Raw genomic sequence first — 25136 nt, 5'->3', positions numbered from 1 at the left:
AATATTTTTTACACTGGAGGGGGAGTACCAAGATGGCTGCGCGGTGGCTTCAATACAACGCCTCCTGTTAGTCATCCAGGGCTTATACACATCATTGCTTATTGCTGACAGAGTATTGCTATCGGTCCATGAAGTAACTAACACTTAGTTGTTGCTGCTGGCTGATATGACAGGGCAGAATGAGGACCTAGGGCCGATTGACCCTCATCAACAAGCAATGTGTGAAGGGCGATGCTGTAACAGCATTAAGAACAACCATAAGATCACTCCACAGCTAGCTTGACATGTCGCTGATGGTGCTATCGAATTAGATATATTCCGATAGCTCAAATGGCTGGCATGTTGTCAAAGACGGCGGCGGTCATGTGTGCTAGCAAAGCAGAAGTCTTGGGTTTGCGCCTCGGTGTGAGCCGAATCAGGAGGAAGTGGTACTTGCTAGGAAAGCAGCGCAACGTCCATAACAGTGGTGCCGTGATCCGCAGTAGGGCTCAGCTCCAAGGCCGGGTTGTTAGCTATGAAGCGAGTTTAGAAGGGGTGAATGTATTAAGGATGTGTACCCGTCAGCTCACTCCACAGCTATCGGCTTAGATATTTTCCGATAGCTCAAACGGTTGTCAAGGAGGGTGGTCACGTGTGCTAGCAAGGCAGAGGTCCTGGGTTCAAGCCTCATTATGAGCTGAATCAGAAGGAAGTTGTTGGTACTCGCTAGGCAAGCAGCAAGCATGACGTCCACACCGCTGGCTATGATCAAGGGAAGGTGATACCTAGTCTGAATTCCTTCAACCGAACTGTATTTAACCCAACCGCTCTAAATCAGGGGGTGATGTTGACTGGCTTCTGTCAGCCACGGTAAGGAAGTGGATCCAGGAGGCAGGAGACATCCATAGCTGGAAGAACAAGACGTGTCACTGCTCTCCTCTCTTGTTATCCAAAGATTAAAACATTTAAAATAAATACACTTATTGTACCATGTTCTGTCACATAGATGATTGATAATCAACACTCTATTACTTTGTGGATGTCCATCCCCATTTCGTATAATATGTTACGAATTACAATTTGTATTATATGTTACGAAGTTGCAAATGTACAATATGTCACAAATTTGCTAAATGTATAATATGTTCCTAATTCCAGCTAGGCTAGTGGTTAGTGGTTAGGTTAAGTTAAGGAGTTAGGTTAAAGGGTTAAGGTTAGGGTTAACTAAAAGGGCTATGGTTAGGATTAGGTGATGGGTTAGCTAACATGCTAAGTAGTTGGAAATTAGCTAAAAAGTAGTAAGTAGTTGAAAAGTTGCTAATTAGATAAAATGCTGAAGGTGTCAGTGATGATATCAAACTTGCAGTCTTTGAGTTAAGGCTGTCTTATGTAACCAAACATAACATATCACACAAAATGGAGTATCTTGGATTTACATATAGAATAATACACAATGGTCTGAGACCTGGTTGCAATATCAGGGGAAATGGTATTCATTTAAAGTCCTATGCTTCATACACCTCGTGCTGTGTAGTCCGCTGGCCCCAAGGCCGCCATCCCACTTCTGACAACAATGTAGCAAAAAGAGGAAGCTGGAAGCAAACCCGGGTATCTGGCGTAAAACGCAAACACCCCACACATAGTGCCAATATGGTTAACATGCTTGGTGGTAATTGTAACTTGGCTCATATAGCGAGGATCCCACAATACGTTCAGTTTCAACAGCTCCCAGCCGGTCTAACTGTCTGCTTGGTCTGCAGAGGGAACATTTCACTCTCCTCTACTTTCAAGAGAAGTCAGCCTACTTAACGTGCGTAAAATACAGAATGAGTTAGTTATGAGAATTGAGCTGTTTATGTATGAAGAAGCGACTGGATAAAACGGAGATAAAAAGATCAAACCCATAGGTCTTATCATAATCTAAGGGCATTTGGCACGCGCAAGGGGTAGGGCAATAAGGGTACTTATCTTCTGGAGGCTGTTGTCACCTCGGGATGTAGAGCAAACAGAACATCATAATACATTCTCACACGTGAAATGGGGAGAGATGGAGATTGAAAGATGGATGGGAGGGAAGATAAGCGCCCGCTCTCCTCCTCCTCGGCTTGGTTTCTTTACTCGGTGTCTGCAGAGGACGCAGGGCGCGCGGATCACAGAGCGCCGGGGCTATTTTTAGCCTCTCGCGGTTGTTTAGCTTTCAAAGCACGTTCAGAGTGCAGCAGCGAGATGAGATGCTCTAGCCGCAGCCCGGCTTCGTTGTAGGGAACCGTCTGCATCTTGATCATCGCCCCCTTTTGCTCATCACTCCCTCCACTACTCCTCTCGCTCTCCCTCTCTGTCCATGGGACACATGGATTTCCTTTTTGCACACACACGAGCTTTTTAACTTGTGGGACAAGTTTAAACAGTCTAGAATAATCTCTCAATCCTTTTATGGAGGGAAAAAAGCGCGCATCATTAAAAGCGGCTAAAACTATGTAATCTACATTTGCTGCAGCGCCATGCGGCCATCCTTTCCCAGTCATCTGCAGAACACCTCGTGGCACGTAAACCCAACGGTGGTGTGGAGGGGGGATGGTACACCTATGGTGGCAGCAGTCAGATCATGTGATGTTGTTTTATATTTAAACGGGGAAGACGGAAGATAGAGAAGGTCGGACAGTAGTACAGTAGGCATACAGTACACTTTTGTACCAAATCCTCCACCCTATACTCAAAGATATATACTGTATGTATCTGCCTCTACTTATCCCTCCACCTCCCCTTCTCCTGCTGCTGCCTCCATCCTTCACTGGATACAGCCCAGCCATGGAGACACAGAGCCATGCAGTAGACCCAGCATGAGCCCTGCCTGCCTGCCTTCCTCTGCCCAGGGCACCTCTCTCCTTCCCTCCCAGGGCCTGGGTCTGTGTCAGACGTGGCTGGGGGTCCGTGCCCTGTGGGTCACCCTGGCCGGTATACAGCCACAACACACCAGCCACAGAGCCTGCTGGATCTCCTGGTTCCTGAAGGCGTAGATCACTGGGTTGATGACTGAGTTGTAGGTTGCGGGCACCAGGGTGGCATAGGTGTAGAGAGGTGGGTACGTGTAGTCGGCGACGAGGGAGTAGACGGTGAAGGGCATCCAGCAGGCGGCAAACGTCCCCAGGATGATGGCCAGTGTGGAGACGCCCTTCCTGGTGGTGACGTAGTGGGGCGAGGTGGACAGGAAGTGATGCTGCAAGGCGATCTGGTGGGCGTGGTGCATGACGATCTTACAGATCTGCACGTACAGCTGCAGCATGAGGCCGAACAGCAGGAGGAAGGATACGGATAGCACCACCACGTTGTTCTTAGTCAGCGGGCGCACCACGCTGCATGTCGACTCCTCCGCCAGGCAGTTCACCCCCGTGACGGGAAGTAGGCCCAGACAGAGAGACAGGCCCCAGAGGAGGACCAGCATGGTGTAGGTGAAGGCGGCAGTGCGCTCTGAGTTGTAGGTCAGGGCGTAGTAGAGTGACAGGTAACGGTCTATGGTGATGGCCAGCAGGCTGAAGACGGAGGCTGAGAAGGAGGCCACCACCAGACCAACAGTCAGCAACTGGGCCGAGTCAGACCTCAGCAGGTAGGCCAAGGTGAAGTGGAGCACCAGGCCCAGACCAGCCAGGAGGTCAGCCAGGGCCAGGCTGCCGATCAGCAGGAACATGGGGGCTCGGAGAGACGGGTTCTGCCAGATCACCAGTACCACCAGGGCGTTCTCACAGGCGATGAGAGTCCCTGAGGAGCACAGCAAGATGTCCCAGGGGTTGACCAGGAGAGGGGGCACCGGGGGAAAGGAGTCCAGAGGGGAGTAGGTGGCATTGTCCGTGAATCCGTCTCCGCTGCTGGACCAGGCTGTGGGGTCAGGGGTCAGCCAGCTGGGGGTGACCAACGCCTTGTATGCGTCACTCATTGTGCCCCCCGTCTGGAAACACACACATATTACTAGTGTTTATAAGAGGTCACACACACACACCTGTTGATGCATGCACCAAACACACACACACACATGTCAAAATTCACACACACACATTGCAGACACAAACTTAAGAAGCCACACAGAGATGAGCGCTCACACATAAGATCATATTTTGATAGAGGACTATAGTAGCCTAGACATTATCCCTCTACCCACATTTCATGCCTTATTTTTAATACAGCAACAAGAGATCACTCAGCCTGATTATAATCTAAAGTGTATTGTACCCTATCTGGTATGAATTGAAAGAACAATACACAGTTGCCTATACTTGCTATAGTCATTGTGGTATGGAGCAGTTTTGTGGCAGATTGTGTAGACTACTCATCAACAGGCTCCATATAAAGTCTTTCGAAATTGGCCTACTATCATAACCAATCATAAATTGATATTAGGCCCAATTCTGAAAACCACACAATGTAGGAATATGAACCCTAAATGACATGCAGTTTGCGCTATGCACACATTCGATTGTACATGTAACTCACCCCACCACAAGAGGAAATGGTCCCGATAGCCTCTTCTTCGCCACAACCCGTAGATGCTTGGAATAACGCAAAACAGACAATTTCAGCATCCTAGTCCTTTGTGGTGCTCCTCTCTTACCTTCTCATGTGTCTCAACATTGGGCCTAATAATATTGAATCACCTTTGGTTTTCCCCAAAACCCCTCCAGGTTGCATTAACAATAGCCTTGGTTGCATTGTATGAACAATTTTCCTCAAATAGACCGCCCGTCCATTAATTAATTAATTAATTCATCCATGTATCCACCACTATTAACATGCCTACCTTGACTCCGTGGTGCGGCGTAAGGCTAGATAAAAGTGCGTCCTTGCTGTATTTCCATTATAGGCTATTGATAACGATGGCGGCAGGTGCGGAGCCCGGATCAGATGAAGATGCAGCACTGTTGCACCGGGGGGTGGATGGGTCTTTACTGAAGCACAGAGGGAGAGCAGGGAAAGCGGAGCAGAGGCTTTACAGGAGCATTGCTGTGGACTGCGGCTGTGCAGCGAGCGGGGGTGTGGAAAAGGAGGAGCGCTGCTCTCTAACGGGCCAGACTCCGAGACGCGTACTGTTTGTTCAAACCCCCCACGGGAGGACGAGACAGCAACAGCTCAATACCAGGAGGACCTACTCATCTGTCAGCGCCCATTGCTCAAGGACAGAGACTGATAGGAGTGTTGTATAGGCACAGGACCTTCATCCGTTCAAAGGCTAAATGGACTGGAAACAGGTGAGAAAAAACCCCACATTTTATTTCTTTAATTTGGAGAAGGGTAGGCAGACTAGGAATAGTATTACATCAATGTATGTAAATTACACTATATCTGATGATCTTGAAGTGATTAATAAGGAAATGCACTCTTTCTACAGTTCACTATATCAATCTCATCTTTCAGAAAGCGACTTAGATTCCTTTTTTGATTCGGTTAATAACTATGTTGGCCTGTAGAAGTAAGGTTTAAGAAACTCAGTGATTCTGATATATATTACTGAGTTGGACCAAGCCATTAAACAAATGCCCATAGGTAAATCTCCTGGACCAGATGGCCTGACTCCTGAATTCTATCAACATTTTTGGCTTGATATTAGATAGTTATTGCTTTCGGTCTACAAAGAGGGTATTGCTAATGCTATCTTACCTCCATCTTTGAGACAGGAACTAATAGTTAATATACCCAAACCAATGAAGGGCTCTCTTTACCTGGGCAATTGGAGACCAATCACGTTGTTGGCAACTGACTATAAGTTACTAGCCCATGTCTATGCCAATAGGCTGAAAAAAAGGCCTTGATGATATACAGTTAAAGTCGGAAGTTTACATACACCTTAGCCAAATACATTTAAACTCGCAATTCCTGACATTTAATTCTAGTAAAAATTCCCTGTTTTAGGTCACCACCACTTTATTTTAAGAATGTGAAATGTCAGAATAATAGTAGAGAAAATTATTTATTTCAGCTTTTATTTCTTTCATCACATTCCCAGTGGGTCAGAAGTTTACATACACTCAATTAGAATTTGGTAGCATTGCCTTTAAATTGTTTAACTTTGTTCAAACGTTTTGGGTCTCCCACAATAAGTTGGATTAATTTTGACCCATTCCTCCTAACAGAGCTGGTGTAATTGAGTCAGGTTTGTAGGCCTCCTTGCTCGCACACACTTTTTCAGACCAGAGGACATTTCTCCAAAAAGTACGTTCTTTGTCCCCATGTGCAGTTGCAAAACGTAGTCTGGCTTTTTTTATGGCGGTTTTGGAGCAGTGGCTTCTTCCTTGCTGAGCGGCCTTTCAGGTTATGTCGATATAGGACTCGTTTTACTGTGGATATAGATACTTTTGTACCAGTTTCCTCCAGCATCTTCACAATGTCCTTTGCTGTTGTTCTGGGATTGATTTGCACTTTTCACACCAAAGTGCGTTCATCTCTAGGAGACAGAATGCGCCTCCTTCCTGAGCGGTATGACGGCTGCGTGGTCCCATGGTGTTTATGCTTGCATACTATTGTTTGTACAGATGAATGTGTACCACGTGTATCTGTGAAATTGATAAATAAAAGATAGTGTTGTGCGCATCCCCCATGTGTGTGTGTCGGCCTATCTTTTTTTAAAAAGTAACTGTCCATTGTTTCCAGATTTCTATGAAATACGACCTATGATTAATGACAGTAAGAGTTTAATAGTTTTCCTTCCAAAATGTTTAATTAAATATGTTAAAAAGCAGCTTTTCTGTGTTGGAATGGTGTGGGTGTTCCCCAACAACATCATTAATGGTGTGGGTGTTCCCCAACAACATCATTAATGGTGTGGGTGTTCCCCAACAACATCATTAATGGTGTGGGCGTTCCCCAACAACATCATTAATGGTGTGGGTGTTCCCCAACAACATCATTAATGGTGTGGGTGTTCCCCAACAACATCATTAATGGTGTGGGTGTTCCCCAACAACATCATTAATGGTGTGGGTGTTCCCCAACAACATCATTAATGGTGTGGGTGTTCCCCAACAACATCATTAATGGTGTGGGTGTTCCCCAACAACATCATTAATGGTGTGGGTGTTCCCCAACAACATCATTAATGGTGTGGGTGTTCCCCAACAACATCATTAATGGTGTGGGTGTTCCCCAACAACATCATTAATGGTGTGGGTGTTCCCCAACAACATCATTAATGGTGTGGGTGTTCCCCAACAACATCATTAATGGTGTGGGTGTTCCCCAACAACATCATTAATGGTGTGGGTGTTCCCCAACAACATCATTAATGGTGTGGGTGTTCCCCAACAACATCATTAATGGTGTGGGTGTTCCCCAACAACATCATTAATGGTGTGGGTGTTCCCCAACAACATCATTAATGGTGTGGGTGTTCCCCAACAACATCATTAATGGTGTGGGTGTTCCCCAACAACATCATTAATGGTGTGGGCGTATACCAGTCATAATTAAAAATATTGATGCAAGTAGACAGAATGATGACATCATCCTCTATGAGGAAATAGAAAGTATTTTTGAAATGGTCTGTTTGAGGTGGGGTTTAGGTATTTTTTCTCAAAGGTATGCTTTGGCTACAAATACAAGTAGGCCATAGGACGAGTCAACAACCTTATTTGGGTGTAAGTCAACAGAATATTAACTTTTAAAAGTTTGAATTTTACTGGTCAGTTACTTTAGACAGAAAGATGACTTCAAAATAGAGGATAATGCCCCTGGACATTGTTAAATAAAATAAATAAACATTGACTCTGTACCGGTACCCCCTGTATATAGCCTCCACATTGACTGTGTACCCGTAACCCCTGTATATAGCCTCCACATTGACTCTGTACCGGTACCCCCTGTATATAGCCTCCACATTGACTCTGTACCGGTACCCCCTGTATATAGCCTCCACATTGACTCTGTGCCGGTACCCCCTGTATATAGCCTCCACATTGATTCTGTACCAGTTCCCCCTGTATATAGCCTCCACATTGACTCTGTACCGGTACCCCCTGTATATAGCCTCCACATTGACTGTGTACCCGTACCCCCTGTATATAGCCTCCACATTGACTGTGTACCCGTACCCCCTGTATAAAGCCTCCACATTGACTGTGTACCGGTACCCCCTGTATATAGCCTCCACATTGACTCTGTACCGTAACACCCTGTATATAGCCTCCACATTGACTGTGTACCAGTACCCCCTGTATATAGCCTCCACATTGACTGTGTACCCGTACCCCCTGTATATAGCCTCCACATTGACTGTGTACTGGTACCCCCTGTATATAGCCTCCACATTGACTCTGTACTGGTACCCCCTGTATATAGCCTCCACATTGACTCTGTACTGGTACCCCCTGTATATAGCCTCCACATTGACTCTGTACCAGTACCCCCTGTATATAGCCTCCACATTGACTCTGTACCAGTACCCCCTGCATATAGTCTCCACATTGACTCTGTACCAGTACCCCCTGTATATAGCCTCCACATTGACTGTACCAGTACCCCCTGTATATAGCCTCCACATTGACTCTGTACCGGTACCCCCTGTATATAGCCTCCACATTGACTCTATACCAGTACCCCCTGTATATAGCCTCCACATTGACTCTGTACCAGTACCCCCTGTATAAAGCCTCCACATTGACTCTGTACCGGTACCCCCTGTATATAGCCTCCACATTGACTCTGTACTGGTACCCCCTGCATATAGCCTCCACATTGACTGTACCAGTACCCCCTGTATATAGCCTCCACATTGACTCTGTGTACCTCCACATTGGTACCCCCCCTGTATATAGCCTCCACATTGATTCTGTACCATGTACCAATACCCCCTGTATATAGCCTCCACATTGACTCTGTACCGGTACCCCCTGTATATAGCCTCCACATTGACTCTGTACTGGTACACCCTGTATATAGCCTCCACATTGACTCTGTACCGGTACCCCCTGTATATAGCCTCCACATTGACTCTGTACCGGTACCCCCTGTATATAGCCTCCACATTGACTCTGTACCGGTACCCCCTGTATATAGCCTCCACATTGATTCTGTACCATGTACCAATACCCCCTGTATATAGCCTCCACATTGACTCTGTACCGGTACCCCCTGTATATAGCCTCCACATTGACTCTGTACTGGTACACCCTGTATATAGCCTCCACATTGACTCTGTACCGGTACCCCCTGTATATAGCCTCCACATTGACTCTGTACCGGTACCCCCTGTATATAGCCTCCACATTGACTCTGTACTGGTACCCCCTGTATATAGCCTCCACATTGACTCTGTACCAGTACCCCCTGTATATAGCCTCCACATTGACTCTGTACCAGTACCCCCTGCATATAGTCTCCACATTGACTCTGTACCAGTACCCCCTGTATATAGCCTCCACATTGACTGTACCGGTACCCCCTGTATATAGCCTCCACATTGACTCTGTACCGGTACCCCCTGTATATAGCCTCGCTATTGTTATTTACTGCTGCTCTTTAATCATTTGTTATTCTTATCTCTTACTTTTTTTTTAGGTATTTTCTTAAAACAGCATTGTTGGTTCAGGGCTTGTAAGTAAGCATTTCACTGTAAGGTGAAATGCTTGCACCTGATGTATTCAGCATGTGTGACAAATAACATTTGATTTAAGTGCAGGGACAAGTTATGATTTGTTACCAGGCTGTGGTATCACCATGCAACAAGATCTCATGGTTTGACCAATTTTACTTTAGATTCCGACATTTGTCCACATTTCTCCAATGCCATGTTGACGCGGAGTGCTTCCTTCCTCATCCTAGCCCCCTGTGTTTTGCTATTCTGGGCATGTCTATTCGAACCATAATCTGTCAGCCACCTCCAGATTCTCATCCCTCTCTCTCTCTCATCCATCTTCTATCCACCCCTATTCCCTCAGTTCCTCTGTGCTTGAAGGCCTTCACTTTCAATCATTAATTGATTAAGTCTGTCTTCAGATATGTCTGTAGGTGGCTAGTCAGTAGACTCCTCTACACACCTGCCTGAGGTACAGTGTCCTAGAATCATCTAGCCCTGTTTTTGTTAAGGCAACCGTGGGTGGGCTGGGCTGCTTACATAGGCAGCATCATGACTGGAGGTGTGAATTCATTAAAAATACACTGCTGTTGTGCTGTTGCAGTATGAACCTGTAGTGACCAGGTAAAACCACTGAGGGGCAGTGCTGAGCAAGGATGAGTCATCAGTGTGCACCTGGGGGAGAGGAACCAGTCCATGAAAGTAGAACACACTCACAGCCTGTATCTATTATATTTTATTACATTTTTCTTTAAAACAGAAAATGACCATTTCACAACAGGTCGTCTTGAGCAAACCCTCACATAAACCTTGCCAACACCTACAAAACGGTATCAAAAGTGCACCATAGTGACAATACATTATCTTCTCAAGGACTTATATTTTTTTCCTATGATAATATCATCTTATTCTCCTCATATTGATACAAATACCACTCTGTACATGGTAGAAATACACGACCCAAGTGTCCCACACCTCCCCACTCTCCCTTCATGCAGTCAACTGGTCTGCTCTGACTAGGCCCCAGCCAGGCACCAAAGCAGAGTTGCAGTCTGAGGGAGTATGCAGACACCTGGCCGCTATTACAACACATGAATCATTAAATACCCACTCACCCCACACAAACCCCCATGCTATAACCATCGCCTCAGTCACACAACCTCTGTACAACCGTCATTAAACAGCTTTCCAACTCACAAAAAACTTTGATACAACGTCCACCGAACCTTTGACACAACTCCCTGTAGCAGCATCTCCAGCCTAAGTGACAGGGTGGGGGAAGGAGGGAGGTAGGTAGGAGGAAATGGAGGTAGGTAGGAGGAAGGGGAGGGAGGTAGGAGTGGGATGGGGGAGGGAGGGAGGGAGGAAGGGGGGGGGATAGGGGGGGACTGAGCCTGAGCTTCAGTAGGTGTGTAACACCACAGAGCGATTTACACTAGTATGGTCCACTAGTATGATCCTCAAATCCACTGAGAGGTACTGTCCTCTTCAGGGACAGTCAGTCTCTTGACTGATAGAATAGGATGTAGCCTGACTCAGAGTTCTTTGAGATCTCAGAGGTGAGGCCGTAGAACTCCTCTATGGCCTGGGCGTCTATCTTCTGCAGAGGGAAGGAGAGACAACACGGGTCAATGGGGTCACACAAAACACAAGGGCGCACCCATGCATGCTCACACACATCCTCGTGGGGACCTAACCCTAATCCTAACTCCTAAACTTAAAATAGCCTTTGTCCACGTGGACATGGGAAATGTCCCCACAAGTAAAGAAGAACCAACCTACACATACAACATCTTACCTCTACAATGTCATCATCAAACAGCAGCCAGAAGTCGTGACTCTTCACAATGGCGATGTAGTGTCCTCGGTTTGGACCACTGAAAACAAGACGACGAAGTCAGCAACGCACTCACAACCTTAAGGGTCAGTTAGAATACTTATAGACAACCTAGTAAACAACACTGACCTCCCACAATGCACCACGACGGCAACCAGGTCATAGAGCCTCTCGGGATTGGTTGCGTCTCCTGAGGTGTTGAAGAGGCGGAGCTCCAGGGGGAAGACAACACGATAGGACAGCTTGGTGTAACGCTGCAGCTGCTCCATGTACTTGAACCTCTTCAGGTGTAGAGCCAGGATCATAGGCAGCTTCTTCACACGCATCCTGGGGGAGGAGTCAATTACAGTGGACACACAACCTCACACAGCGATAAACACTGTCATCACAGAATAATACTTTTGTTTACTTTTGCAATGAACACAACACTGCCAACACCGACCTTTTGTGTGCCTCCTGTTTACTTCTACATTCTTCACAGTAGTACTTATACTCACTGCAGAGAGTCTCTGTGTTACTAAACCCCCTGGAGGGAGCGAAGGAGAGAAGGAGAGCGAGGGGTCAGAGTACTTGGAGTCACACGGAGCAAGAAGCAATACACAGGCCAGTCAATATGTAATGTGTTATTGTAGTCAGGTGTTCTTACCTGAGACAGTGTGTGATAGAGGTGTTCTGTTCCACGTCCACTGACAGGTCCAGGAAGTCTTCATCTTTGCTGCTGATCTGTAGGGAGAAAACAGCATGACTAGAGTCAGATGGAAACTTGATTTTGTCCATCTTTGTGCCAACAGAATTTGAGCCTTCTCTCTACAGCGTATCACCGACATGCATTGCATCCTGCTGACCACAACAACAACAGGGACATAACTAGTTGATGTGGGTGAGGGGCTTCAGACTCAGACGGTGTGTACCGTTTCACAGGTGAGGCAGCGGGTCTCGTTGGTGAGGGTTCCCTGGAAGATCTCATGGACCCAGGTGGAGGGAGGCGGGGCGTTGCTGTTGTTGTTCTGGGAGTCGAGCGAACCATTGGCCAGGCGGCCGTTGGTCTTGTCCTGCTTCCTCTCCTCCTGCAGCAGGTCAGCGATGGTGTTGAGCAGGTAGTTCAGGAACTCATGGGCATCCTGTTGCATGTAGTTGTCAAACAGCTCTGCAGAGGGAGATGGAGAGGAGAGGGGGAGAGGAGGTAGGTAGGGTACAAGGGAGACAGGGGAGAGGGTCTGTCCCCCCCCATCCCGAACTACAAGTATACCGTCTCCTGCTCACCATTCTCCTTGCGTAGGCGCGTGATGAACTTCTTGGGTGGTATGACTCCCACCTTTCTCTTCTGGTTGGCGATACTGTGGAACAGGTCGGCCAGGCAGGTCAGCAGGTTCTCCTTGCGTCGGGGCTGGCTGCGGTACGCCAAGATCTTCTCCCGGAACGGACGGCAGAAGTACAGCGCCTGCAGCACCGAGTTACAGTAGCACGTGTTCCCAAACTGGGGGCAAATACAAGGACAGATACAAAGAGAAAGGCAAAGAGCTGGACACACACACAATAACCATTTGCATGGATAAGGCACATGTGATCTGTAACAAAGATTATGCAGACATGTGCATGTGAACTACGGCACTCTCACTTACATTGACCAATCCGAAGTAGTGCTCGTTGACAGGGAACTGCTCTGAGCCAATCTCTTTCTCCAGAGCGGAGGCATTGGCGCCCTGTAATACAAAGTGCTGATATTTTTGGCATAGGTCGATGGGAGTGTGTACCGATCAATAGTTCCAAATGGAATTTCATATCCAATGCCAATAGCTGTCAGTGGGAGGGGGGGCAGAACAACTGTCATTCTTTGTTAATGGAACATGACCCTAACCATCAGAGGCTGTGAAAAAGCATAGCAACCAGGATTTCCTGAGTAGGCCTACATGGACAGAGGTTGGGTTTGATCATAAAAAATTAAATAAACTAAATGTATGATCCAAATGAATGAAGTCTGTCTGACAGGTTTGCCAAACTAAGTAGTTATCTTTGTAAACTGGGAATAATATGACAGCCAGTCAGTCTTGTCTAGCAGCTGATCATGTCGTCATCTGCTGTGTTCCAGAAATAGCTCGCGCTTCGGTAGAATTCAGAAAAGGGGGTTTACAGGAAGACAACTCACTGTATCGTCAGTCTCAATGTTAGATTTGACTAACTAACTACTGTAACTATCTGGAAATGCTGTCTAGCTAAATTAACATTCACATACAGGAAAAGCACAACTGTGAACAGAACTTTGTTAGGTTTGACATTGATCGTGGAGTTGAGTAAACTCAGCTAACAATTACGGAGTTATGTTGATTTAGTATTCAAATTGTGTCCAGTGTTGAAATGTCTTGACATCCACACTGCTTTACTGCAAAATGAACGCTCAAGCTAGCTAGCCTCGGTAACTAGTTAACCAGGTGCTGAAGCCGCAGAACTATGCAGTGCGGTCACAGTGGAGGAGGAGATAAACATCACTAATTAATGAAAGATCATACATAAACAGCCTACTAATATAACAAATTAAAGGCCTACGACATTAGTTCTCATAGCTAGCAATAGAACGTAAGACAAAAACAATGTGTCAGTGAAGCCAGGAAAACTGACTGGGCAGCAACAGAAAAGCAGACGATTTTAACCATCTTCCATGTCACGCAAGATAGTAACAACACAACCACGGTTGTCGTGCCACCCTCTCATCACTTTGCAATGTGTTTAGTAGTTGCCATTTACTCACCATGGTACAAAAAGAGGCAAATTTGGAAACTGTCATTAGGATTTCCATTCGCCCAACGCCATCTTCCACCCAATCACTGCGAGGAGGACTCCCTTGTGACAGGGCACACTGGACGGGCGATGGGAGCTCCGCTAGGTCTTAGAGGGTCATGTCTGGAAGCGATCCATCTTTTGTTAAATTAACAGATTAAGGAGAATACGGTAAAGGTTTGGAAAATATGTAGTTAGCTAAAATGCAACAAAAACAAAAAAAATCTACTTTTACGTTAATTTGACAAAAGCTCGATGATCCCTTCTAGCCGTGACCGTTTTAGCTCCGTGCAAGATAACCTCCATCCGATGTCCATGTTCTGTGGCGTAGATAATATAACATTCACAAATGTGCCCACATGAGCAATTCTGGACACACAGCTGTGTAGAGAATGACGACTGTAATTAATGTCAAACCAGAGTCAAACTCACTGAAACTTTGATCAGGCTTTTGAGACGAGAATCCAATTTACTTGTCAATATAACTGGCTGTCACGGTCAGCAGTTCATCAATCAATTATTTCGATAATGTACAAGCACAACAAAATCGGCATTATTTTAATAAATTTTGTTAACAAAAGTTAATCAGATGAGTCGTTCAGCAGTTCACTGACATGTACTGGTCATAGGACGCTTCACAGTGCCTCAACATTCCAAATAGGAAAGGAAGTTAGCTATTATCTGATCTGAAATCATTTAATACATTGTACCAATGGAGCTTAGTCAATGAGGTAGATAACCAAAACTGGACTCAGATCAGCACAGAGGGGAAACAAATTATTTTTGTTTGCATGTTTGTTCAGGCAATAGGAAGGCCATGCTTAAATCTATTTTAGAAGGAGGAGTTTCGGGTCCTTTATTCTCTCTTTCCGCCGTACCCGCCATCTTGTGAGCTACCGGGGGTAAGATGTGCTCTGCATTTAAAGACCATAAACTTATAAAATATCATTTTAAATGCATATGAAGACATTGATATAAGTATGTTAAAACATACTCTATATTTGAGGCGAGAATTCACCCTTTAAAGACCGTATGTGTGGCATATAGTGACACGGTTTGGTAATGGGGTAACAGCGTGGCTGCACATGCGGGCCTAGCCACTGTTGCGTTCGCAGGATTTGTTATTTCTTAGGCACAATAGCATACACAGCCAGAGAATTTGACATGCAAAATAACTGCCACGTTGCACCAAAGTTAACTTAATCGTCAATCTGGGAAAATGAGGCGGCATTGGACTGAGTTTGCGAGCTAGGTAACGTTGGACTTCAATAGCTAACGTTCGTTTTCTGGCGTTGTATTTTTGACTGACGTTTCCATGTTTTGCGTGTTCCCTTATTATTAGTAACTGGTGTACATCTTATAATAATCACTAGTTATGATTCGGACGACATTGTTTTTCTTTGCAGTGAAATTCACTTTGTCACAACAGGTTGCAGTTGTCAGGCAAACGTTAATCAGACCACTATTGGTAATTTAGTTACATCACATAGATACATACATATGGCGAGGTTAAATTAAGTTTTTGTATCTGACAGCATTACGTCCAATGACTGTACTAAACCCTAGTATACAAAGTCCTAGACCACTCTTGTAATACATTTTTACAGCCACAGTAATTAAGAATTCCTACTTTGCCGTTGGGTTTATCTAACATTTGAATGTCCATGTTTTCAAGTAATCAGGCATCATGACGAACACAAGAGGCAAGAGGAGGGGGACGAGGTACATGTTCAGCAGGGCCTTCCGCAAGCATGGTGAGTTCATATCATTAAGACTGCAGATGAAATGTCCCGTTAGGTCACTACAATTTCTGAGTTATTTGAAGTAAAGAACTCGAGATTAGGGGTGTTACTGGCATGATCCACAGCTGAGTAGCCCTCATTAGTTACTCCAAGCCCATTTTTGAATTGTTGTGTTAGTTGGTTGTGAGGAATCAATGTACTTTGTTCCTCAGGTCCCATTCCCCTGTCCACGTACATGCGTATCTACAGGAAGGGCGATATCGTTGACATCAAGGTAGGGTTTGTTCCACCTTTTCCAGGTTTCACTAACCAGGTTTCCATCTATCTATTTCATGCTGATGAAATGCCTGACGCATGAAAGTCACCATCAGGCTGACACCAGAACAATTTTATAAATGCAGACACAATTTGTGCCTTCTATAGGGTGGAATCTTTTTGTGTCAAATAAATAATGCAAAAAATGGCAATGGAAACATGTTAGTGTGCATATATTGATATAATAACTCATCGAAGTACATTTGTAGTCATTCAATGATATGGTGTGGACCTCCCATTACGATTCAGAAACCATGCAGTTTATTAGGCTCAGAATAAATGTTTTTGATTAACTTCACAGGGTGGTGAATGTGCAAGGTGATGAACTTGATGCTTCTGTCCAATAATTATCCAGGGTCTTATTCAGGTGACATGATTGATGCTTGGCTGCTGTTTGACAAATACATACAAATGACATCGCTTTAATCTATAATAATCTCATAATGTAGATAGTTTCAGGTAGGCTATCTGTGAGCTGTTGGTTAAAGATAGTGGTCACATTTTCTATATAATGCAATAGGTTTTGTGCTATTGAGAATGCAATGGAAACACATTTGACTTGTATTTTTCCGTATGTTTGAACTTGGGTTGTTGGAGACCAGCACAACACAAAATTCCCTGCAATTGTAGGTCATGGCATAGCACAGCACAAGTTCCAGCAAAATTAAGGCTGTATAGAATTTCAAAAACATTACAATACATTTCACAACGCATTGTGTGCCCTCAGGCCACTACTTTACTACCACCTATCTACAACACAAAGTCTGTTTAGGTGTGTCCCTGCTGTACCATAAGGTGTGTTATATTTTTTCAGATTGTATTGCTTGCGTGCAATACTTGACGTGGAATAGCGTTCCATGTAGTACTAGATGCGCCTCCCGTAGTCTGTTCTGGACTTGGGGACTGTAAAGAGACCTCTGGTGCAGGTTTTTGAATATTCACATGAAAATCAGTTGCAAATTGGATGGAAACCTGGCTATTGGTAGTGGCTGCAGCGTAACTAAATTAGTTCTATTTTGGACTTCACCAAAACCCAACTCTTAAGATTGTGAATGTCTCTCCTCCAGGGTACAGGTACCATCCAGAAGGGAATGCCTCACAAGTGCTACCACGGCAAGACGGGCAGAGTCTACAACGTAACCCAACATGCTGTCGGCATCATTGTCAACAAGCAGGTCAAGTAAGTACGGCAATGTATGGTGGATTGGTCAGTATCGGTTTCCTTTCCAGCTTGGTCATGTTTTAGGTCTTTCATAAAGGCAGGGATGTGCCCTGCCGGTATCTTTGTAATGGAAGGTTAATGTTGCAGAAGTATGATTGCTGCCTCTCTCAAAACCCCACCTTCACTTTGCCACCCGGGCTGTCCTATGTCCTAAGTGGTCATTCACGTGGGGGACAGTATTTGTACTTCAGCACCTTGGCCAAGCACCTACCGTATGTTTGAACTTGGGTTGTTGAAGGAGACACAAGAAAAACCATTTGCAGGCCATGGCATAACACACATCTTTCACCATTTGGAAGCGTTATGTTTTCTGATAAGTCAGGGTCTCAATTACGCTGCTTTTTGTATGCCTTTTGTATGTTGTGCTGACCACATCTCTGATTTATTTCCAAGCTGAAAACGTCTCCCCTTCTCTCTGTAGAGGTAAGATCCTTGCCAAGAGGATCAACGTACGTATTGAGCACGTGAAGCACTCTAAGAGCAGGGACAGCTTCCTGCAGCGCGTCAAGGAGAACGAGAAGAGGAAAGTGGAGGCCAAGCAGAAGGGCACCTGGGTGGAGCTGAAACGGCAGGTATGGAGAGCCATTTACCTGGGCTGTTGTCAGTAGTGTTTTAACAGGCTGTACATCCTATAGCTCTCTAGGACCAGCCTTGTTGGTCACTATTCTATGTAACTTAACATTCCAGATAGATTGAAGATATAGAAAGGACATCAACACATCTAGTGGAATGTTTTGATTGTTTGACACATTCTGTAATGGCATTTCAGCCATGTCATCATTTCTGATAGTCCTTTGAATTGTGTACCCACATATAAATGTATGCACACATGACTAAGTATTTTAGGATAAAAGCCTGCTAAATGGCTATTTTTATTTAACCTTTATTTAATGATTTTTTATTTGCAGCCCACTGCTCCCCGTGATGCCCGTTTTGTCAGCACCAAGGGCAATGAGCCCCAGCTACTGGAGCCCATCCCCTATGAGTTCATGGCATAACTATGCTGACCAAAATAAAACTGTTTCTGCACAGATTTATGTGAGCTTGAGTCTTATGTACACTAACATGCAGGGGATGTTGGTAACTTCTGTGTCTAAAACTACCTAATGGAAACGGAGATGGTTCAGGGCAGGGGGAGAACTGACCCTTATGTGATACCTTGAGTTATGTAGGTGCTGTCCAGGGAGACCTAGGTTGCAGCTGTCGTTCAATGATTATCTTTCATTGATCACTCGTAGGGAAGTGAAATGCGATTTCTATTTCACCGGCAAACAGAACTCCAAGCACAGCAGTCTCAAAGTATACGCACAGCTTTTACTCAACCCACTTCAGGCACTCTACACTTGCATTTGAGTTTACGTTAATGTGAAGTGTTTTGACACTTTAAAATGTGAGTGCTGTCCATTGTCAAAAAATAAAGAACATCTGGGTGTATGTTTTTAAAATGGATTGGTTGTGTTGCAAATATGTTCATGTTCAAGGTAGACTTTTTCAAAATGTACATTTCTGAACTCCTTAACTGTACTTCCTGGAAATAACTGCTAGTACACCAATCAGGCCAGCAGGTGGCAATGTGCACCAGGGTAAGTGCCTTCCTCTAGGAGCTGATCCTTGGATTATTTATTACTATGAATCCCCCTTCGCTACTCTTCCTGGGATCCAGCAAAATTAAGGCTTTATACAATTTAAAAACATTACAATACATTTCACAGCACATTGTGCGCCCTCTGCCTATTATTCTAATACTACATATCTACAACAGTCTCCACAGTTCCAGAAGGTGTATTTATCTTTAGCTTTTATTTGATTTTACTTGTATGAGTTACTTGATGTGGAATAGCATTCCATGTAGTACATTTGTCATTGTTTCATAGTACAGTTTGAATGATTGAATGCCCAGGCTCCTATAAAATTGTCAATGGTCATAGACTGCTACTGAGAATACATCTGAAAAAGCTATACCCTGTAAATGTTGATTGTGTCCGATCAGATTTAGATGCATTTGAGAGCAGTGAGCCCTTAAATGCCCTTCAAGTACAATCACAACAGGCTTGTGTTCAGTCTTTAGTGTAAAGTACATCATTCTTCATTCAAGTGTTACATCTCTTTTCTGGTGGTGTGACCATGCAGCCATGCCTGTTATGTGTGTGTGTCATGTGGTACTGTTTGACTGTGTACTTTGTGTGTAGGGAGGAGGGACTACCCCTGTCCTATCTTGACTTGTGCTGTTTAATCAGCAGAGCCTGAATGGCTGACTGGGTATCTGACATATGTTATCGCATCCTACCTCAGTTCTTTACCCAATATTTACTCCAATTAGGACCAGTTTACTGAGATAGTAGCAGCAGCTGGGAGAGGGAGCATGAACTGACGCTATCAGGTAATGAGCCATATCGTGAATGTATATGAAAATGTATCACTTTCTTTATTGAAATGTCATGCTTGATGAGTGTTGTCAATCTGAATATCATTCTAGTTCTGTGGTATGTCCTGTGTCGTTGCATTTTTGAAAATGCCTCTACTTCCCCCCCGATTCTTTTAAAATTATAAAGGCAGACCAATATATTTTTTCCACTTTTTTTCCATAATTGGGCAAAAGATATGAATTTGTCTGCCTGTGTAAATGCAGCCTATTAGTGTTCCCATTGGTGGGATACTATCCCTCATAAAGACCTCAAACCTACAGCCCCTGTTACCCATGTCTGTCTCCATAAAGGCAGAAGATAACTGGTGGAACAAGTGTCCAACAAGCTGAATGAATACAATCTGGGGTTACACCCAAAATCAATGTGATCAATCAGTAGCGGACATCCAAATCCCTGGTTATTGATCAGTATAGACTGCGTTGAGGCCTGGGTGCTTAGATAACTGCCTATATTGTTGGGCACCTACCGTTTCACCTATGGAGCTTCCTTTAAACATAGTCATATCTGTACCGTCAGACAGAACAAGGATATGAAAGAGTACGAAAGAAGGAAACATAATGAAACTGTGTGAATCTGCTCTCACAGACAGAATGGGCCTTCATCTGGAGTGCTGACTCATGTAAGTTAGTGATTGAAGGAGGAAAAAGTAAACAGTCTGAGAGGAAAAGAGCGAGGGAGGGAGGAGAGAGAGAAAGGAGGGGTGGTGTGGAACGGGACTTGTGGATAAAAGCCATGGATCACTATGGGCTCCTTAATCACACACGTTCGACACACAGATTGAGGCTGTCAACTCAGCCAGCAGCCCAGAGCAGCCATATCGACCTTGTGTGTCACACATTAACCACTCACACCACTGGTGGAGGCAGGAGAGCAGAAGCTGTATGGGATGATAATAACGACAGACATCAGACTGTCTCTCTCTTTCTATCCACAATGTTTCCATGAGTTCATGTTGTTCTCACACACTTGTCAACCCTTCTTGTTCCACCTCTCTCTCTCTGTTTTTCTTTGTCTCTGGCCTGATTAGAGTCGGATTAAACCCGCTGAAGGACTGCCAGTGAGTAAATGAAGGGTGTATTTGTGTCAGTAATGTGAGGGGGGAGTGTGTGGTATGTGTGTGTGTTTTCGTTTGGGGGGTGGGGGTGGACAATGGAGCTAGGAAATCCCAGGCCAAACACAGAGCACACTGTATCTCTCTGGGGGATAGGTGGACAGATAGGGTCTTTCTTCCCCCTCTACTTGTCAGTAGTGGTTATCAGTGAAGACCATGGTCATATACAGAACTAGGGTTATTGATCCTGTCAGTGGAGGGATTGGGCCAGTGTGACCGGACAGGGAGAGGTTGATAACGGTGGCGGGTGACCTGAAGCGTGGGAGGGAGCAGAGGTAACGCCCTGGAGTTCTTAATAGGCCTCATTCAGAGAAGTCAGCCAAAGGTTTCTCACCAGATCATGGGAAAATGACACATGCATGGTAGTTGGTCTCTAGTCTTTAGGAAATGGACAGACCATATTGTATTGAAGATTTTATGTTTTGTTTTCACAATTAAGTACCCTTGTGGAAACATATTACATTGTTAATCTAAGTAAAGAGCAGTGTCATCATTGGGAGTGGGTTGAACGGTCTTCATAATTGCATGACTCAGTCTTGTGGCTTAAAGAGGATCACATTGGGAGAGAGTAGGAGAATGAAGACTGGGTTTTGACTGTAAATCCCAGTATGGAGCTGGTTGATAAGACCACGATTAGGGCTGCAATTTCCATGTGCGTTTGATGACTGGAGACAGACAGTCACTTAGCTCATACTACAAACGCACACAGACAGAAGATAGCGATGCAGAGTGTCAGGAGTCTGGATAACAATATTACAGCCTGCAATCAGTCAGAGAAAGGTAAGTTCAAGGACCTGAATCACAACAACTGCTGGCTAGTCTACTCAATTTACCAATAACATCATTTAGATCTAGAAAATCAGAGCCAGAAACCCAAACACATCCATTTGCAAGAGAGGCTATTTTGGCTGATTTCAGTCAAGCAGCCCAATTCTGATACTTTTCCACTAATTGGTCTTTTGACCAATCACAGCAGATATTTTTCAGAGCTAATCCGATTGGTCAAAATACCAATTAGTGAAAATTGGGCTGCCTGTGTACACACTAATTGAAAGGAAAACCCCAAACTCACAGACACTAGGCCTTCCATGGAATGAGTTTGAAACCCCTGCAGACACTCCTAGTCACAACTCTGTATAGGCTGTTCATAGAGATAGATAGATTACTGTGCCATTAAAGCAGGGGTGTCAAACTCGTTGAAAGGAGGGCTGAGTGTCTGCAGTTTAAAAATAAATCTATAATAATTAACACCTAAACAACAAGGTGAGAGGAGTGTCTTACTAATTAGTGACTTCAATCAAGTACAAAGGTGGAGCAAAAACCTGCAGACACTTGGTCCTCCTTGGAATGAGTTTGACACATATGCGTTATAGCGTGTGTGACAGCATGGGCAGCACCATTGAGGCTATAACCCATAGGGATTCCCACCCAGCTGACTACTTTAAAATGGTGGAAACATGCAAGCCCTCAATGGCAATGTCCATGCTAAGACAGGTTATATCCATGATGAGTCCTTTCTCTATCAGGCTGTTTGCATCGATTCACTGATCCTAACTTCCTCCAAACAGGAATGAACCAATGTCAAATGTAGGGTGATGAGTGAATAAAATCACAAAGCAGATGTCCAATATTCATTTATTAAACATCAATATTTCTCCAAAATAATGAAAATACTTATTAGGCTACCAAGACTAAATTTGCTTTCCATTTAGTTAACTTTCCATTGTGTGAATTGAAACACCCTTGTATTATCCAATAGTGGTATCGCCCAATATAATATATCATCCTCAGGTGTGTCAAACCATGTAGTGTGGTAAATGACCTGCTCTCGGTTTTTATTAGAGGTGGTTCTTTACCAAAACACTGTCATCTTTACCACCTATACAATTAAAATAGGGGAAAGGATACGAGTCCAAAAAAAGTTTTATTTGTTATTTTGTGAACTGCGAAGCCACCTTCAATAAATCTTGGAAATTAGATGCCCATCTTTGTAAGCACACAGGTTTGATGTGTTTATATCTGTCCTGCCCAGCTTTAGCCTCTTTCAACAGATGGTCCCAAAGAGATCAGATCTTAGCTCCTTGGGCTTGAAATTCTAATTTCTGTTAGATCAAAGACTGGACATCCTATGTTGTTTTTTTACTAATAGATGAATGTTAATGTGTCTGGGGGTCAGAAACACATGGGTATTATGTGTTTGTTACAGAGAGGAATCCATGATGTTGATGTTTCTCTTCCATAGAAACCCTTCTCACTTGAAAACTGTGAGCTTCTGGATCCGCTACCGGGTCACCAGACATGGGCTGAGCCACAGTGGAGAGAAGCCATACATGTGAGTTTGAAGCTTCACTATCCTAAAGGGCAATGGTTCACTTCACTGTCAATGACTGGTTTGTTTGAGGCTGGATGGCTGATCTTTCTACAATACTACAATGTTGCCTTTCCGAGCCATTTGTCAAGACAACCAGTTGGCTAAAGCAAAGCAGCGGGTTGGCTCCGAGGCTAGGGTTTAGTTCTGAATGTGTTTGAACCAGAAATGTTACTGAATGGACTTGAGTAGTAACCTAACTCACTGTGACACTTCCACTCTACAGGTTTTGAGTGGGTGAAGGAAAAGTGACGGCCATATCGGAAAATGACAAACATGGGTCCTGCTGCACAAGATTGAACACGCACATCTGCTGCCCTTTCAGTGAAGATGAAACACACACGGGCCTCTACGAGGGTATTTAGGCTCTACCACATCCGCCTGAGCTCTGACCCTTTCTCATAGGTGTAACTTTTGGGGCTGTAAGAGAATTTGCAACTTTTTGTCCCAAGTTATGTTTGGGGCAAGTACAACAAATTACAGAGTACCACTGTACTCAGAGTACCACTTTTAAAAAATAGTGGTGGCTGCAACATGTTCTGGGTATGTGTGTAGTGGTTAAGGACTGGAGAGTTTTCAGGATATAATTTTAAAAAATGGAGCTCAGCACAGGAAAAATCCTAGAGGAAAACCTGGTTCAGCCTGCTTTCCACCAAACACAGGGATATGAATTCACCTTTCAGCAGGACAATAACCTAAAAACCCAAAGCTGAATCTACTGGTGTTCCTTACCCAAGAACACAGTGACTGTTCCTGAGTGGCAAGAGTTAGACCTGAAAATGGTTGTCTAGCAATGATCAACAACCAATTGGAAAAGGTGTGGAAAGCTCTTAGATTTACCCAGAAACGGGAGGTCCGTGGGGCGAAGCACAATTGGCCTAGTGTCGTCCGGGTTAGGGAGGGTTTGGCCGGTAGGGATATCCTTGTCTCATCGCGCACCAGCGACTCCTGTGGCGGGCCGGGCGCAGTGCGTGCTAACTAAGGTTGCCAGGTGCACGGTGTTTCCTCTGACACATTGGTGCGGCTGGCTTCCGGGTTGGATGGCGCTGTGTTAAGAAGCAGTGCGGCTTGGTTGGGTTGTGTATCGGAGGACGCATGACTTTCAACCTTCGTCTCTCCCGAGCCCGTACGGGAGTTGTAGCGATGAGACAAGATAGTAGCTACTAACAATTGGATACCACGAAATTGGGGAGAAAGAAGGGGGTAAAATTAAAATTAAAAAATATTTACCCAGAAGGACTCACAGCTGTAATTGCTGCCAAAGGTGGTTCTACAAAGTATTGACTCAGGTGTGAATACTTAAGTAAATTAGATGTCTGTATTTCATTTTCAATATATTTGCTGAATTGTCTAAATATGTGTTCACTTTGTCATTGTGTGTAGATGGGCATGGGATCTATTTAAATCACTAAATATGTGTTCACTTTGTCATTGTGTGTAGATGGGCATGGGATCTATTTAAATCACTAAATATGTGTTCACTTTGTCATTGTGTGTAGATGGGCATGGGATCTATTTAAATCACTAAATATGTGTTCACTTTGTCATTGTGTGTAGATGGGCATGGGATCTATTTAAATCACTAAATATGTGTTCACTTTGTCATTGTGTGTAGATGGGCATGGGATCTATTTAAATCACTAAATATGTGTTCACTTTGTCATTGTGTGTAGATGGGCATGGGATCTATTTAAATCACTAAATATGTGTTCACTTTGTCATTGTGTGTAGATGGGCATGGGATCTATTTAAATCATTTGGAATTCAGGCTGTAAGTCAAGGGGTAGGAACACTTTCTGAAGACACTG

General features: G+C 44.5%; 3 protein-coding genes across 7 annotated transcripts; 1 reads left to right on the top strand and 2 right to left on the bottom strand.

The window, feature by feature from the left end:
- Nucleotides 1-2890: 2890 nt before the first annotated feature.
- Nucleotides 2891-4898, bottom strand: LOC139420639 (G protein-coupled receptor 12). The gene is made up of 3 exons (XM_071170839.1): nucleotides 4769-4898; nucleotides 4465-4520; nucleotides 2891-3922 (listed from the first exon to the last, which is right to left on the bottom strand). The coding sequence occupies exon 3, from the start codon at nucleotides 3908-3910 to the stop codon at nucleotides 2891-2893; it is 1020 nt and encodes a 339-aa protein (XP_071026940.1). The 5' UTR covers nucleotides 3911-3922; nucleotides 4465-4520; nucleotides 4769-4898.
- A 5355-nt stretch (nucleotides 4899-10253) lies between these two features.
- Nucleotides 10254-14794, bottom strand: LOC139420255 (ubiquitin specific peptidase 12a). Of its 4 annotated transcripts, none has more exons than XM_071170135.1 (11): nucleotides 14577-14794; nucleotides 14380-14464; nucleotides 14116-14267; nucleotides 12992-13072; nucleotides 12633-12846; nucleotides 12281-12516; nucleotides 12016-12092; nucleotides 11812-11895; nucleotides 11499-11696; nucleotides 11331-11409; nucleotides 10254-11132 (listed from the first exon to the last, which is right to left on the bottom strand). In XM_071170135.1, the coding sequence occupies exons 3-11, from the start codon at nucleotides 14161-14163 to the stop codon at nucleotides 11031-11033; spliced, it is 1119 nt and encodes a 372-aa protein (XP_071026236.1). In that variant the 5' UTR covers nucleotides 14164-14267; nucleotides 14380-14464; nucleotides 14577-14794; the 3' UTR covers nucleotides 10254-11030. The 4 variants fall into 4 exon arrangements, with proteins under 4 accessions (XP_071026236.1, XP_071026234.1, XP_071026235.1 ...); XM_071170133.1 differs by having other exon boundaries at nucleotides 14116-14282; nucleotides 14577-14786; XM_071170134.1 differs by having other exon boundaries at nucleotides 14116-14282; nucleotides 14380-14525; nucleotides 14618-14786.
- Nucleotides 14795-14985: 191 nt separating this feature from the next.
- On the top strand, nucleotides 14986-18456 carry LOC139420254 (ribosomal protein L21). 2 transcript variants are annotated; one of them, XM_071170130.1, is made up of 6 exons: nucleotides 14986-15046; nucleotides 15820-15898; nucleotides 16099-16160; nucleotides 17269-17381; nucleotides 17845-17995; nucleotides 18332-18456. In XM_071170130.1, the coding sequence occupies exons 2-6, from the start codon at nucleotides 15832-15834 to the stop codon at nucleotides 18419-18421; spliced, it is 483 nt and encodes a 160-aa protein (XP_071026231.1). In that variant the 5' UTR covers nucleotides 14986-15046; nucleotides 15820-15831; the 3' UTR covers nucleotides 18422-18456. The 2 variants fall into 2 exon arrangements, with proteins under 2 accessions (XP_071026231.1, XP_071026232.1); XM_071170131.1 differs by having other exon boundaries at nucleotides 15028-15046; nucleotides 15827-15898.
- Nucleotides 18457-25136: the final 6680 nt, after the last annotated feature.

This window comes from Oncorhynchus clarkii, chromosome 11, assembly GCF_045791955.1.
Source record: "Oncorhynchus clarkii lewisi isolate Uvic-CL-2024 chromosome 11, UVic_Ocla_1.0, whole genome shotgun sequence".
Lineage (NCBI taxonomy): Eukaryota > Metazoa > Chordata > Actinopteri > Salmoniformes > Salmonidae > Oncorhynchus > Oncorhynchus clarkii.
Note: the sequence above shows the minus strand (reverse complement) of the source record. Positions and strands in the feature narration are given on the sequence as shown.

Excerpts from the sequence above, each read along its gene's own strand:
- LOC139420254 (XM_071170130.1), top strand. The coding sequence starts at position 15,832 with ATGACGAACACAAGAGGCAAGAGGAGGGGGACGAGGTACATGTTCAGC. Across the intron at positions 15,899-16,098 it reads CAGGGCCTTCCGCAAGCATG|GTCCCATTCCCCTGTCCACG; the intron begins GTGAGTTCATAT and ends TTTGTTCCTCAG. Across the intron at positions 17,996-18,331 it reads GGGTGGAGCTGAAACGGCAG|CCCACTGCTCCCCGTGATGC; the intron begins GTATGGAGAGCC and ends TTTTATTTGCAG.
- LOC139420255 (XM_071170135.1), bottom strand. The coding sequence starts at position 14,163 with ATGGAAATCCTAATGACAGTTTCCAAATTTGCCTCTTTTTGTACCATG. Across the intron at positions 13,073-14,115 it reads TTGCCTCTTTTTGTACCATG|GGCGCCAATGCCTCCGCTCT; the intron begins GTGAGTAAATGG and ends TTTGTATTACAG. Across the intron at positions 11,133-11,330 it reads TTGATGATGACATTGTAGAG|AAGATAGACGCCCAGGCCAT; the intron begins GTAAGATGTTGT and ends TTCCCTCTGCAG.
- LOC139420639 (XM_071170839.1), bottom strand. The coding sequence starts at position 3,910 with ATGAGTGACGCATACAAGGCGTTGGTCACCCCCAGCTGGCTGACCCCT.